The sequence below is a fragment of the Hyperolius riggenbachi genome, chromosome 9 (assembly GCF_040937935.1).
Source record: "Hyperolius riggenbachi isolate aHypRig1 chromosome 9, aHypRig1.pri, whole genome shotgun sequence".
Taxonomy (NCBI): domain Eukaryota; kingdom Metazoa; phylum Chordata; class Amphibia; order Anura; family Hyperoliidae; genus Hyperolius; species Hyperolius riggenbachi.
This window is the reverse complement of record NC_090654.1, coordinates 209,910,208-209,924,804: the sequence shown is the minus strand read 5'-3', so window position 1 is coordinate 209,924,804 and position 14,597 is coordinate 209,910,208. Positions and strand designations below refer to the sequence as shown.

The 14,597-nt window shown below is 38.1% G+C and overlaps 1 protein-coding gene across 12 annotated transcripts in view; it reads right to left on the bottom strand.

Annotated features, from left to right (window-relative positions):
* The window catches only part of RYR3 (ryanodine receptor 3), a 1,134,733-nt gene that overhangs the window by 554,391 nt on the left and 565,745 nt on the right, over window positions 1-14,597 (bottom strand). For all 12 annotated transcript variants that reach the window (XM_068253938.1, XM_068253930.1, XM_068253931.1 and 9 more), the window contains 7 exons: window positions 12,810-13,015; window positions 12,434-12,608; window positions 6,595-6,803; window positions 6,350-6,510; window positions 2,561-2,597; window positions 2,178-2,341; window positions 310-475 (listed from right to left, as the gene is read on the bottom strand). In XM_068253938.1, coding sequence (XP_068110039.1) covers window positions 310-475; window positions 2,178-2,341; window positions 2,561-2,597; window positions 6,350-6,510; window positions 6,595-6,803; window positions 12,434-12,608; window positions 12,810-13,015 — 1,118 coding nt within the window. The remainder of the gene's footprint in view (window positions 1-309; window positions 476-2,177; window positions 2,342-2,560; window positions 2,598-6,349; window positions 6,511-6,594; window positions 6,804-12,433; window positions 12,609-12,809; window positions 13,016-14,597) is intronic.

The window sequence follows — 14,597 nt, the reverse complement described above, 5'->3', positions numbered from 1 at the left end:
AAAACAACTTGAACAATCAGGCAATTGTAAATCTCTGAAAAGCTGGTGACAATCATTTCATCATGTCTCACTTTTGCTTCCTTTGTAAAATAGAAACCAGACGTGGGACAGGGTCACATGACAATGAGCAGCCAATCAGAGAACTTTAAATCAATCATCTGATCAAATGTATAACATGCTTCACCCTAAAAGCACCTCAAGTATGTGTTTCTCTAGAAAAAAATGGAGTATCTCTACTACTGATGCAAGTACAATGACTGCTTTCATTCCATATAATTTTAGGTTTCATTCAAAAACTAGAAGCCTTACCTGATAACAGGTTCCCAAGTCTTTCCCGTTAGCAGTGAATGAAAGCAGCCCAGTAGACGGGTCAACAAGGCACCCAATTTCTGTATCTACATTGCTGCGGCTTGACCTCTGGGAGCCAGTGGAGAGGTCACCGCCCCACACCATGTAACAATTGCTACGCTTTACACTAGAAGTTGCATGAAAAATAGAAACAGGAAAAAAAAAGATTAGGTTAGATTTTACAAAAAGGGCAATGCTATCACATTATTACAACAATACTGATAAATTATAGTACCAGGTATTACAAAGTACTATACTTTCTGTATAGTGTCCAGATCTGTGTTTCACAACTTTATTAAAAAAATGTAGTCTACAGTTAAGCCTGGGTTTACTAAGTACCCCTGTATAATCCACTTATTTTCATGTATTTCATTACATGCTGTACCCGTATATTTATGAATACCGACTACTGTTCATAAACATCTCCAAAGAATCTCTTATGTTTTCCACTGACTTGCATAGGCAAGGAATGATTAACAAATTCAACTCAGTGATCTTAGGTGATGTATTATGGGCGTTGCTTTTCAATCATGTGATGGTTAAACTCACAAATACATTTCTTTATAAGAAAGCATCTTTCTCTTTTTAAGAGTTTTCTTTTCAACAGAGAGCTTTTGAATTTTTTCTAGCCCATTGCAAAAACATCCTGGTGGTTTTTATTCTCTGTAATTTCGCAGGGTATATTCATTTAATGGATTTAATTGATGGATGTTAAAACAGCCTTAAACAGCTGTCTGCCTGCTTGACTGTGGCTTGTATGCAATTAACTTTTTCTAGGTGTTATTTTCAAACTAGTCAATAAAATGTCATTTAAACCACTACAGAGTAAAAAATACTTGAAATAATTTTGATAGTGCTTTTTTTACCTACTTTTTGGTACTTTTTCCATTGCAAAGTGCTGAAAAGTTATTTTTCATCCAATCTTACCATTTCTATGTAATATACAGGAACTGTCTAAATTATCCTTTCAGTATATTCACTTAATTTACCCTTACACTACATAGAAATGGTAAGATTGGATGTAAAAATTGTACCATGTATGGCCACCATTACTCTAAACTGAAATTGAAAAATTAGCTCCTAGGAGAAAAATGGTGTCGCTGTAGGATAAATAGTTTGCAGGTGTGCTATAATTCAGTAGTTCTGGATTTACTTAGAGTAAGGTTCTGTTTTATCTAGTTCAAGATTGATGACTAACTTATAAGGACATAAATGAATCACTGGCTCCACCCAGTGCGCCAAAGTAAAGTTCTGTGAGTGATGCTTTTTGGTTTAAAGAGACACTGAAGCGAAAAAACATTATGATATATTGAATTGGTTGTGTAGTGCGGATAATTACTAGAAAATTAGAAGCAAAGAAAATATCCTCATATTTTTATTTTCAGTTATATAGTGTTTTTATAACATTGCATCATTCTCTAATATTTGCAGTTTCCCCACTACTCAGCATTCTAAATGATTTTTACAGAGCAGGCTGTGAACTTTTGACCTGTCCTGAACTGTTCTCTGCAGAAAAAAAAGCCTGACAGTTGAGATAATAAACTGCAGATAACAGAGCTCTCTGCGACTTTCAAAGTCATGGAGCTGAGGGGCGTGTTTTGCTTAGATAATAACTAGAGAGTCTTAACTCTTCCTGTACTGGAAACCATATTAGACTTATGTCTCTGCTCCCAATGTTTTATTTCTAAGCTGTACTACACATACAAATCATTATATCATATATTTTTTTCGCTTCAGTGTCTCTTTAAGAAGCATTTTTGTACTTTCAACAATCTAGGGAAATACAAATTGTAATTGAATAAAATGCTAAAAGCAGAATGAGGTCATACCTTTCATGCACTCTGCCTCTTTCATCTCCTAAAGTGACAGTCACAGTGCAGTTCTTGCTCAAGTCAAAATGTTCACTGTAGAAGTGGTAGTCTGGAGTCACCCATCCCACCCATACAGAAGAAGGATCTTGACCAGCAAATATTCGAACAGAGTAATAATACAACTAGAAAAAATAAAGTTAGAGGTGACTGGGGAAACTAAAAATAAAGATCACATAAAATATGTTTAGAAATATCACTTCGAGAAAACAAAACTTACGTAACAAAGTAGTAATGTCTATTATATGGGAATTTACTTCACTTTAACAATCTTCTTGACAAAGTATGCTGTGTTTGACAAAAAAAGATATAAAAAAAACCTTCTGAAATGAGTGGAAACTTACCATGGTAGTATGTGAAGATGCATCTTGAAGTTGGTTTCTACGTACAGAAAATAAATATTGTGAATAACTGCATTTTAAGTACATTATTATTATTTATTGTATTTATAAAGCGCCAACATATTACGCAGCGCTGTATATTTTGCCTACTGTTCAAAACAGCACATTCTGAACTATGTGCTCCTTACTGGTGATATAAATTTGAGTATGTTAGGCTGGTAAAATGCAGTAAAGCCAAGTCTCCATCTCCACCTTTCCCAGAATGTATTTGTCACTTTATCAACGTAAAACTGACATTTTCTCAAACTAGCCTTTCCATCCAGCAAAAAACTGTGACACCTTCAGAAGGGTGATAGGTTTTTCTAACAGCTATGCCCTTATTAGTAACAGCCCAGATTAGCTTCCATTCTAGTAGATTTTCTAATACATTTAGAGCATTTAGAGCAGGAACCCCTATCCATTTTTTTGAATGAAGTACAGAACTTATGCGACTTTAGGCAATCAGCCCAATATGCAGCTTAAAGCAGATCTTAAGGATTGCTAGGTTACCACAATAGTTACCCTGCCCCAGTACCTGTTAACCCCAGCAAATGTTTGATATATACTCAAAAATGCAGAAAGAATACTGCATATATTGCAGAAGATTGCATTAAACAACCAAATGTAACTAAAAGGATGTACGTACAGTTGATGTCAACCATATGACTGATAAAGAATATGAAAACAGACATGTAACATACAGATTTTTTTTAATTTCTACTAGTTTTACTTCTGCAATTAATATAATTTAGTGCATCCAGAAATCAGATAATACAATATTGCACAAAAATGGCTGGTGTTACTGTTAATTTTAGTGACTTAACATTGCTAATATTTAAAAACACCAGTTTTGGCAATTATGCAATGTTTGTATAATACAGTTTCTTGCAATACAGGTGTTTTTAGAGAGCAAAAGTGGTTGTATATTTATATTCCATTTAATATGTCCCTCTTTAAAACTTCAGGTGGGTACTACCTCTATTAGTGTGGGAGGAGTTTTCTCTCCCCACCTATTCAGGTCCCACCTTTTTCTCTGGGTCTTTGTAACTATGACTAAGGGCACATCTTGAGCCCGAAATGCATCAGTTTGATCCTGCTGATGCTTAAGTTCTATGTGTAGATTTTTTGTAATAAAGACAACAGTTTTTATGCACTCTACTGAAGTCTGCAGATCTCTTCTTTGTTCATTTTTTTGAGATAGTGTATTTTTGAGTACACCATTTTTGTAAATATTTTATGTATATATTGTATTTTATAAAGCACCAACGTTTTATGGAACAACACTGAAGATATGACACTTTGATACAATGTAAACTAGTCAGTGTACAGCTTGTATAAGAGTGTAATAAAAGATAGGTATACTCACATTTGTAAGGTATTGTATATACTCAGGTATTTTTCCATTGGATACATTTTTTTTTGTATAATGAAAGCCAAACTAGCAATCAGCAATCCAAACACGTAAACATCTTTTAATGTTCTCTGGGTCTTTAAGGGCTCATTTTTACTAGGGCAGGTGGATCCGGTTGCAATGCAACATTCCAGATCCATGTGTACTGTACAGGATCTTCTCAAAAAATTAGCATATTGTGATAAAGTTCATTATTTTCTGTAATGTACTGATAAACATTAGACTTTCATATACTTTAGATTCAAATACACACAACTGAAGTAGTTCAAGCCTTTTATTGTTTTAATATTGATGATTTTGGCATACAGCTCATGAAAACACAAATTTCCTATCTAAAAAAATTTAGCATATTTCATCCGACCAATAAAAGAAAAGTGTTTTTAAAACAAAAAAAGGTCAACCTTCAAATAATTATGTTCAGTTATGCACTCAATACTTGGTCGGGAATCCTTTTGCAGAAATGACTGCTTCAATGCGGTGTGGCATGGAGGCAATCAGCCTGTGGCGCTGCTCAGGTGTTATGGAGGCCCTGGATGCTTCGATAGCGGCCTTCAGCTCATCCAGAGTGTTGGGTCTTGCGTCTCTCAACTTTCTCTTCACAATATCCCACAGATTCTTTATGGGGTTCAGGTCAGGAGAGTTGGCAGGCCAATTGAGCACAGTAATACTATGGTCAGTAAACCATTTACCAGTGGATTTGGCACTGTGAGCAGGTGCCAGGTCGTGCTGGAAAATGAAATCTTCATCTCCACAAAGCTTTTCAGCAGATGGAAGCATGAAGTGCTCCAAAATCTCCTGATAGCTAGCTGCATTGACCCTGCCCTTGATAAAACACAGTGGACCAACACCAGCAGCTGACATGGCACCCCAGACCATCACTGACTGTGGGTACTTGACACTGGACTTCAGGCATTTTGGCATTTCCCTCTCCCCAGTCTTCCTCCAGATTCTGGCACATTGATTTCCGAATGACATGTAAAAGTTGCTTTCATCCGAAAAAAGTACTTTAAACCACTGAGCAACTGTCCAGTGCTGCTTCTCTGTAGCCCAGGTCAGGCGCTTCTGCCTCTGTTTCTGGTTCAAAAATGGGTTCATGCTTCCATCTGCTGAAAAGCTTTATGGAGATGAAGATTTCATTTTTCAGCACGACCTGGCACCTGCTCACAGTGCCAAAACCACTGGTACATGGTTTACTGACCATGGTATTATGTGCTCAATTGGCCTGCCAACTCTCCTGACCTGAACCCCATAGAGAATGAGTGGGATATGGTGAAGAGAAAGTTGAGAGACGCAAGACCCAACACTCTGGATGAACTGAAGGCCGCTATTGAAGCATCCTGGGCCTCCATAACACCTGAGCAGTGCCACAGGCTGATTGCCTCCATGCCACGCTGCATTGAAGCAGTCATTTCTGCTAAAGGATTCCCGACCAAGTATTGAGTGCATAACTGAACATAATTATTTGAAGGTTGACTTTTTTTGTTTTAAAAACACTTTTCTTTTATTGGTCGGATGAAATATGCTAATTTTTTGAGATAGGAAATTTGGGTTTTCATGAGCTGCATGCCAAAATCATTAATATTAAAACAATAAAAGGCTTGAACTACTTCAGTTGTGTGTATTTGAATCTAAAATATATGAAAGTCTAATGTTTATTAGCACATTACAGAAAATAATGAACTTTATCACAATATGCTAATTTTTTGAGAAGATCCTGTATACTGTTAACATCATGGTTACCATTACAGAGGACACTTAGCTTTGAAAAAGATTTCACTTTATCTATCATTTTTCAATTATGGTGCAAGCTCATCCTGATAGTATAATATTGGTAAAAAAACTACTACGATATAATCCTTTCTAGTAGTTATAGCTCACAGGAAAGTTCTCCCCCTAACCTACCGTCTAACTATCTCTTCTACCGATACTCTTAACCAATACCTTTTTACCAATACTCCTATTCCCATCTTTCTTGCTGATATGTAATTCTAACCATCTTTATTATTATTATTTATTTATATAGTGCCAACATCTTCTGTGGCACTGTACATAGTACAAAATAAATACTTTGTACTAATTCCATGCTTAAAACATATTTATCTCTGTCTTTTCTTCCTGTTCTATGACGTGATAATGGGAAGAAGAAAGAGTAAACGACAGGGCACTAAAGTAATCTGAAAACGTTTTTAATCCTTTAAATACTTTCCAGTTTAAAGTTAGGGTTTTAATCTATAATGCTGGAAATTTGTTTTTGTTAGAGGCTGTTTTGCTAATTTTTTCACTAAAATTTGCTTAAAAGAAATAACTGAATAGTTGGTCTCTGCTAGCAAAAAGTATCACACCTTTTCTGGAAATTTTCTTCAGAGTTGAAGGCAGAATGGAATTCAACAGGCATACTTAGCCTACAGTATATCATATCTTCATTGCTGTTCTGAGTACCAAAGGTTTTGTGAGTAACCTTTAAGCAGGGAGGGCTTTCAACGGTCCCATCTTTCCTTGTCACCTAAAATCAGAAATCATTGTATCAGCGGGCATTTATGCTAGCAGAACGCAGTTGTTTCCAAGCAATGTAAAGACGCACAGCTACCTCAATATGAGGATGATCTTTTGGCACATTGACAAAGGTGGGTAAACGCTTGCTGAACCACATGGCAACATCTCTGTTCGTGTTGACAGCAAATGGTTGGAAGCCCTCCTGCAGGCCGCACATCGTGTAGTATTTGAAGGTGCTAGCATCTCTACCTAGGTTCATGCGACCAATCTGACACAGTCCCAGAGAGCAGACTGGAACAAAACCTGTAAAACACACAAACAGGAAGCAAAGCCAGTGTGAAACACAGGGAGGCAGGTGGCTGGCTCTGCAGGATATCTTCAGCAATCTGCTGTAGAAGTATTTTGATAACCAAAACATCAAGCAAAGCTAAGAAATAAAATGCATGAACATTTGTAAAAAAAAATAAAAATAAAATCCCTGTAGCACCCAGAGCACATGGGCCCCTATTATCCTATTTTCTTCCCAAAAAAACCTTTTTCATGTAATCTACAAAATAACTTTTCAGCACCTAGCAACTGAAAAGCTAACAAAAAGTTGCTATCAAGTTTTTTTTTGAGTGGGCGTTAAAATGTACTTCAGTTGTAAGGCATGAAAATCTCTCATGTACCGTAACTCCTCTGGAATGTATGGGGTGAAAACCCAGGAACGCAAAAGGCTTAATGATTTTTGTACTGGAAACAACCTTACATGCCACAATTTTAAAATCAAAGATACACAAAGATAATGCAAACACATTGCATTATTGATCAGAGCTTCATTTTAAAGAGGATCTGTAACGTCAAAACGTCCCCTGGGGGGTACTCACCTCGGGTGGGGGAAGCCTCCAGATCCTAATGAGGCTTCCCACGCCGTCCTCCGTCCCTCAGGGGTCTCGCTGCAGCCCTGCGTGCAAGATGACATCAATATTTACCTTCCCGGCTCCTGCGCAGGCGCTCTGACGGCTGTCGGCTCCGAAGTAGGCGGAAATACCCGATCGCCGTCGGGTCTGCTCTACTGCGCAGGCGCAAGTTTCCGGCGCCTGCGCAGTAGAGCGGACCCGACTGAGATCGGGTATTTCCGTCTACTTCGGAGCCGAAAGCAGCCACAGCGCCCCCGCTGGAGCCAGCAAAGGTAAATATTGAATTTACAGTCGGGTCTGTCGCCGGCTGTTTGGAGGGCTGCAGCGAGATCCCCGTGGGACAGATGACGGCGTGGGAAGCCTCATTAGGATCCGGAGGCTTCCCCCACCCGATGTGAGTACCCCCCAGGGGATGTTTTTGATGTTACAGAGTCTCTTTAAAGGAGCTCTGTTGCAAAAATCTTGAAATTTTAAATACATGTAAACACATACAAATAAGAAGTACGTTCCTTTGAGTAAAATGAGCCATAAATTACTTTTCTCCTATGTTGCTGTCACTTACAGTAAGTAATACAAATCTGACATTACCGACAGATTTTAGACTAGCCCATCTTCTCATAGGGGGGGGGGGGGGGGTTCTCAGGGTTTTCTTTATTTTTAAAAGCACTTAGTGAATGCCAGTTGCTCTGTCCAACTGCCAAAAAAGTGTTCAGCGAGCAGGGAGGCTGGCCAGCATCTTTCTATAAATCTTTTTCAGGGAATGTCTGTATAAAGAATAAAGGCCATGCTGAGAATCCCCTATGGAGAGATGGACTAGCCCAAAATCTGTTGGCAATGTCAGATTTCTAATACTTACTGTAAGTGACAGCAACATAGGAGAAAAGTAATTTATGGCTCATTTTACTCTGGAAGACATGAACTTCTTATTTGTATGTGTTTTAAATTTTAAGATTTTCGTGACAGTTCCTCTTCAAGCACACTGAATTCTAATACCAGACAGAGGCTGGCTGTGCATATAATCACCAGCCTCTGTTGCTATATATCATCCCTCCAGGGACCCCTGCGCTCTGCTCTGACCCCCATAAATCCCAGCCGCGCTGTCGACACGCGCGGATTAAACTTTTTTACAGGATAATAAGAGAGAAAAACCTTTAATGTCCTTTTTCTAGGGTAATCCAATTTACCCAAAGTAGATTCCTTATTTTTGTATAAAGTACCATAAGAAAACAAGCAGAACTGCAAGGTCATGTGGTACAAAAGGTTTCAAAAATCTTTATTCAGTATCAAAGTAGTTTCATAAAAAGTCTCTGTAAGAGGCTACTTTTTTTTAGTAAAAAAATATCCAAACACAGGGAATCGTCAATCACAAGTAACAATATGGCTTTAGTACATTCAGTTTAGGCAATGACACGCTCGTTGCGGGCACAAACAAGCCCTTCATCAGGCCACTGTATAAAGCACAATCTAAAAAAAATACAACAAGAAAGTATCTATTAGCAACATTAATATAATGTAATAGAAAAGCTAGCACCCCACAGAGGGAACAACCAAGGTAGAAAAGATGGTGTGTATCACACAAGGCCCCATAAATTGGGGTCGTCACACCATTGAAAAAAGAAAGGAGTCAAAGAGGAAATAAGAAGTAAATAGCTACAGATATGTCACAAAAGGAGACCAGATACGACCAAGAATCAGCGGGGAGGGAAGGGACGCGGGCGGGGACCGGAGCTATGGAGGAGGCGGGGGAGCGGCGGAGATCGATAGGCAATTGTAAACAGTCAGCTTGTTTCACGCTGCGTGTCGACAGCGCGTCTGGGATTTATGAGGGGCAGAGCGCAGGGGGGCCCTGGAGGGACGATATATAGCAACAGAGGCTGGCGATTACATGCACACCCAGCCTCTGTCTGCTATTAGGATTCTTAGAACCCACCTCGGGTTCTCTTTAAGTAAAAAAATGCCAATGCTTAAAGTACAGTAGTGATTTTTGTGGCACTAAACTGAATTTTTTTTATGCAGGGAATCACTGATGATACTGTATTGTACACGGTACAATACCCTACTGATAATACTGTACTTACAGGTATTATACAGCTTGAAATAAATGTATTTTTTAAACATCTTCCTGTCAAGATAATCTTATGGTGCCCATACATGGCACAATGAAAAATCTCTGATTTTCCTGTGTATTCGACCAAAATGATCAAATCAAATGGAAGTCAAAAATAATCTTTTTTTTTTTTTTTTAAATCAAGAAAAATGAACGATTATCCTTTTTTTCTTTTTTTTTTTTTAAATAAAAATCCGATCGGACATGTTGGAAAAATCTATATATTTGATCTAATGGAATAATCGAATGAAATTATCTAATAAAAAAAAATGCAAAAAATGTACCATGTATGGGCACCATTAGATTGACAAACATCCATAGATGAGCTCCTAGGTCAGCAAAACTCAGGTGGCATCTAAAAATGCTGTCTGTGTTCAATAATACACATGTATGCAATATTCTAGTATCATGTGAGGTCTACATGCAATTTAAACTGATCTTTTAAACCAGCCTGCTGGAAGAAAATAGTTTTGAGAAAAGGTAGAAATTATTGGATCAGAATTATTGGATCACCGGTAAGAGCTCATTTACTGTAAGATGAGAATTCATTGCTCAACAGGGTCTTAGTCATTAACAAATGTACTGTTTGTCAGGGATGATTTAGTGATATCCATTTACTAATTAAACTATAAATAATTGTCTTGCAAAGTGGACTTTTCTCTACTTGGTTAGTAATTAATCTCTTGGCTTCTGATGGAATGGCTGAAATCTAAAGAAAGCAGTTGATACATTACTGAACAACGCTCTCAGAATCATGATCACCTCAAAAAAGGTTTTAATCTGAGTCTCTTTATCCAGATAAAGAGACCTGGGCCCATATGCAATTCTCTTTTTCACCTGAGTTTTCTCCCAGGAGATAATGTTTCATCTTTGATTTTAAATAACTTTCCAGTACTTTTCAACTAAAAAAAGTACCAAAAAGTTGGTAAAAAAGTACTACTAAAATTATTTTGAGCATATTCTTGCCTTCTGGGGGCTTAAAATGCATTTTATTGACAAGTTTAAAAATATCACCTAGGAGAAAGCTCAGGTGAAAAAGTGAATTGCATATGGCCCCTGGTGTATTTAAGAGTCAGTGTTGCCTACTGTCATTTCCTTTCAGCACAACTAAAATCATGCCTTCCATGGAAAACATCAGTTATAATCTCACTTGGGCACAATGCACTATACGCACAAAAGTAAGGGTAACTTTTACATGCACAAGTAGTGCGCACAACGTTTACTAAGATTTATATAGAGTAAGTAAATATCATAATTTGGGTTTTACACCCAATGTTTATGTTCCTTTCATAAAGTCGGTTTCTGGTTGCATACAACAAAAAGTTGTGTATATTATGCAAGTTATATATATAATGCACCTTACATACAGTAGTTTACACATATGCCCTAAACTTTATGTGCACTGTCGCATACATTTGAAATTGGCGCAGGAAGACTTGGGTGCAGGATACAGCCGGTATATGGCTGATCCTGCTGCTGCACAAGTTCCCAGCTGTGTTAAATACTATTCCCCCTCCAGGCCGCCATGGATGGTGGGGAATGATATAGTTCGGCTTCCAGCTATTGCTGGAGGCCGAATTATTGTGTTTTAAAAGCAATTTTAGCTCTGTCTTCTGACGGCGCCGACGTTACTCACTGAGAGCAACTATACAGTAGAATTAATTCCTATTATAGTCTATGGTGGCGCCAGCTGCGCCCCAAATCTTCCTGCGCTAAAAAGGACTGCTCCGGCACTGTCTGGAAATGTTATGTTTACCATCACTTTAAGGACATGGCTCAATAATACATCAGGAATTTAGGTGACAAAACAGATTTTAACAATGTACACCCAAAAAGGCATAATTCATCAAAAGTAAAACCCTACCCTCAAAGTATAGATAAAATAAATAACCTCTCTCATGCATTTCTGTTTTCAATGCCATACCACTTCTAAGTAAATTTGATGGTATGACTGTACAGTTTTGTTTCTATCAGTTTTCTAGCATTAATTTAATTAGCAACTTCTGGCAGTTTACAGTGTTTGAAGTGAATATCTCACTGCTGCATGATTTGGGTACAGAGATTTCAGCACCCAAAATTTACCCTGATGTTTCCTATACTAAACCCCTAATTAAGCTAATTTATCTTTTACCCAACAAAGCACCGCCCCGAAACTAGGCTAATGTAAATCTTCTTTCTTAGTTCTCCCAACACACTGTGCTGTGATTGCTATATTTGGCCATTTACAGCAATCCGTTTCCCATGCATTTTTGCACTATTTTGATCAGATCGTTAATGTTCAAGTTGTGATTGTGTTTATACAACATTTCTATTTCAAAAGATTAAACAGGGAAGATACAAAAAAACTGCATAGCACATTTGGTATGCAATTTTCTTACACACCTACCCCTTACACAAGTACTCAAAAAATGCAGCCATCCAGATGTTTGCATTTGGGTCTAATTCTATTGCACTACTGTAAATATGTTACCACGACTTTCATTATATTGTTGGTGTCTTTACATTTTGTGCATCAGGAATGAAGGGACGGTTATACCACCCTGTCTGTTGGATTTTGCACAATAGAAAACTTCAGCTGGGCTTGGGTTTTATTTCAAATCAGGTCTAGGATCAGTGAGCGAAGGCATTTGAAAAGCCTGAGAGGTATGCATATAGGTTGTGTATTATGAACAGGATTTTGGGAATCAAAATCAGTTCAATGTTAGTGCTAGCTGTGACTGAAAGTGGTAGTTCAGACCATGATTTGCACTATTCTTGTACAAGAGGAAGTAGCGGGTAATCCTCAGCATGTATGGTTTTTTTTAGGGTCAAGCTAAATATGTACTCCTATTATTTAAAAGAATCTACCAGTTGCCAGGGATTATGTTCTTTCCGTTAACCACTTTCTATGTCAACCATTCATTTCTTCACTGGAAAACATCACTTACCTTCTTCAATTTCAAAATCCGCAAATGCCAGTTCAGAGCCTTGGTTGGTAATGAGAAGTTCTCCATTTAATGTGAAGATCATAGATTTGTCCTCCAAATTGATCATAGAGCCTACCACATCTCCTGGCTGCCAGTTGCGGCCAAAGTAAGAACTTCCCATGTTCCAGCACTGACCCTGTGAAAATAATTCCATTAGTTATTCCATTTACCAAATGCAACAATGCTTCCAATTTGGTAATAACGTCATTTGTAATTGCCAATGCACACTTCCAAGTAACAATAATCTATTAAAAAGCGTCCAAAGAGGAGTGTTTGTATCTGCATCAGTATCATTGCATTGCACATAATATTCACAGAACAAAAAAAATCAACTTACTCTGCTTCCTTCAAACACAAATGCCCGATCATCTGCTCCAAGTTCAATGTCCGGCCTGCAGGTGGGACGGGCCCAGCCTACTCGCATGTCTCCTCCAGTCACCACTTCAAACTCAAAATACCACTTTCCCGTGTTAACAGCATATGTTTGCTCCACCCTAAAGAAGCGAATCTTGTCAATGCTGACTCGCTCTGTCATTTGGTCTGCTACAAAGAAAATCAGAGGGAAAAAAGGCACATCTTAAAAACCTGTGCTCATCAATCCCATTAATAATTTATATAGGATACAGAAACTAGCAGCAATTGAAAAGGCAGGGTGAGAAGGTATATGAGAATATGCACATGCAAAGAACAATAGCAATGAAAAGTCGTATGTAATTGATGTGTGCAGAGAAAGGTGTAAGCTACTTTAACAATTGGCAAGGTGACACTATGGTGATCTCCTGTTGCTTTACAAATCATGCTGTATTTACACAGAATCCTTGACTTTAGTGTACCAGATTACAGTAACACCTTGGAGCCAGAGTGCGGGATCAAATGAGTGGATAAACCATCTGACCATACTTAGTAGGGGGCGGTCTTAAACATATTTCTTCCAAAAGCTCTAAAGTGGATGCATATCTCATTAACAAGAAGACTGAGTATTTTTATCTATACACGAACCATTTCCTAGCCCTAAAAGGCTATACCAGATCCAGCTCTTAGGGTGTCTCTCTCCAGTTTTGTGCAGAAGACATGACTGTTCAGGTACATGCACTGAACCTCAGACCATACATCAGAGATGGATTAAGATGTAATGGGGCCCTAGGCAAGGTAGTAGATTTTGGGCCCCCTTTTGGTCCTTTTGGTAAGCTGAAGTGAAAAGAGAGGTCAAAGAAGGTGGCAGGTGGGCCATTTGACAACAACTAGGCACCTGCCTAGGTTGCCTGGTGGATGATCCTGCTCTGCCATACCCCCTTCATAAATGGAATCATGAGCATGCAAGTAGGAGCCTGTGCCATGCTACACAACTATACAGAATAGCAAGATGGAGGTGAGTGACGGTATGTGTCATGTACTCTTCCAATAAAAAAATATCCACACAAGCCTGTGTTTAAGTTATCCTGGTTTGAAAGCCCTTTACATGTAATTCTGTTTTATTTATTTTTTTATTAAAACATATTGAAGATCTATTTTGAAGAAGGTCTTTGAGATGCGATGACCCACGTTTTTGAAAATCCTGGAAAGTGTCTTCTATGGATTGCAAAAGCACTCTCTACACTCTGATTTACAGCTGCTCCCATACTGTCCAGATTCTCCCACCATCCTGCAGGAGCTGAACAGGGAAGAGGCTTTGCTACGCATTTACAAAACCTGGACTAATCGGTTCACTGGCAGTAAGGTTTGCAACACCTCTCTACCAGTTCCTGTAAGAAGCACTGGGAAAGGATATACCGGTATGTATTATATAATAAACATAAAAAGGTTATCAAGCCAAAGTATTTTACCATTTATGCCTGCAAATTTATATGAAGCTATAGTGAGAGACAAACAGTGAAATCTCCCTCTAAAAGGAATAGCTTTAAAGAACCACCATTGTCAAAAATTGAAAAATTTTAAATATATACTGTACAGGTCAAATGGAAAAAAGGGACACTGAGAGCCCAATATAGTGTTGTAAGTTGAGAGGTGGATGAAAGAAAAGTATATATAATGGATATACTCACAAGTCAGGGTCACCATACAGGCAACCACTGTGTAGGCAGGTGAGGAGATATGATATATACATTTTCTTGTATCTAAATCTACA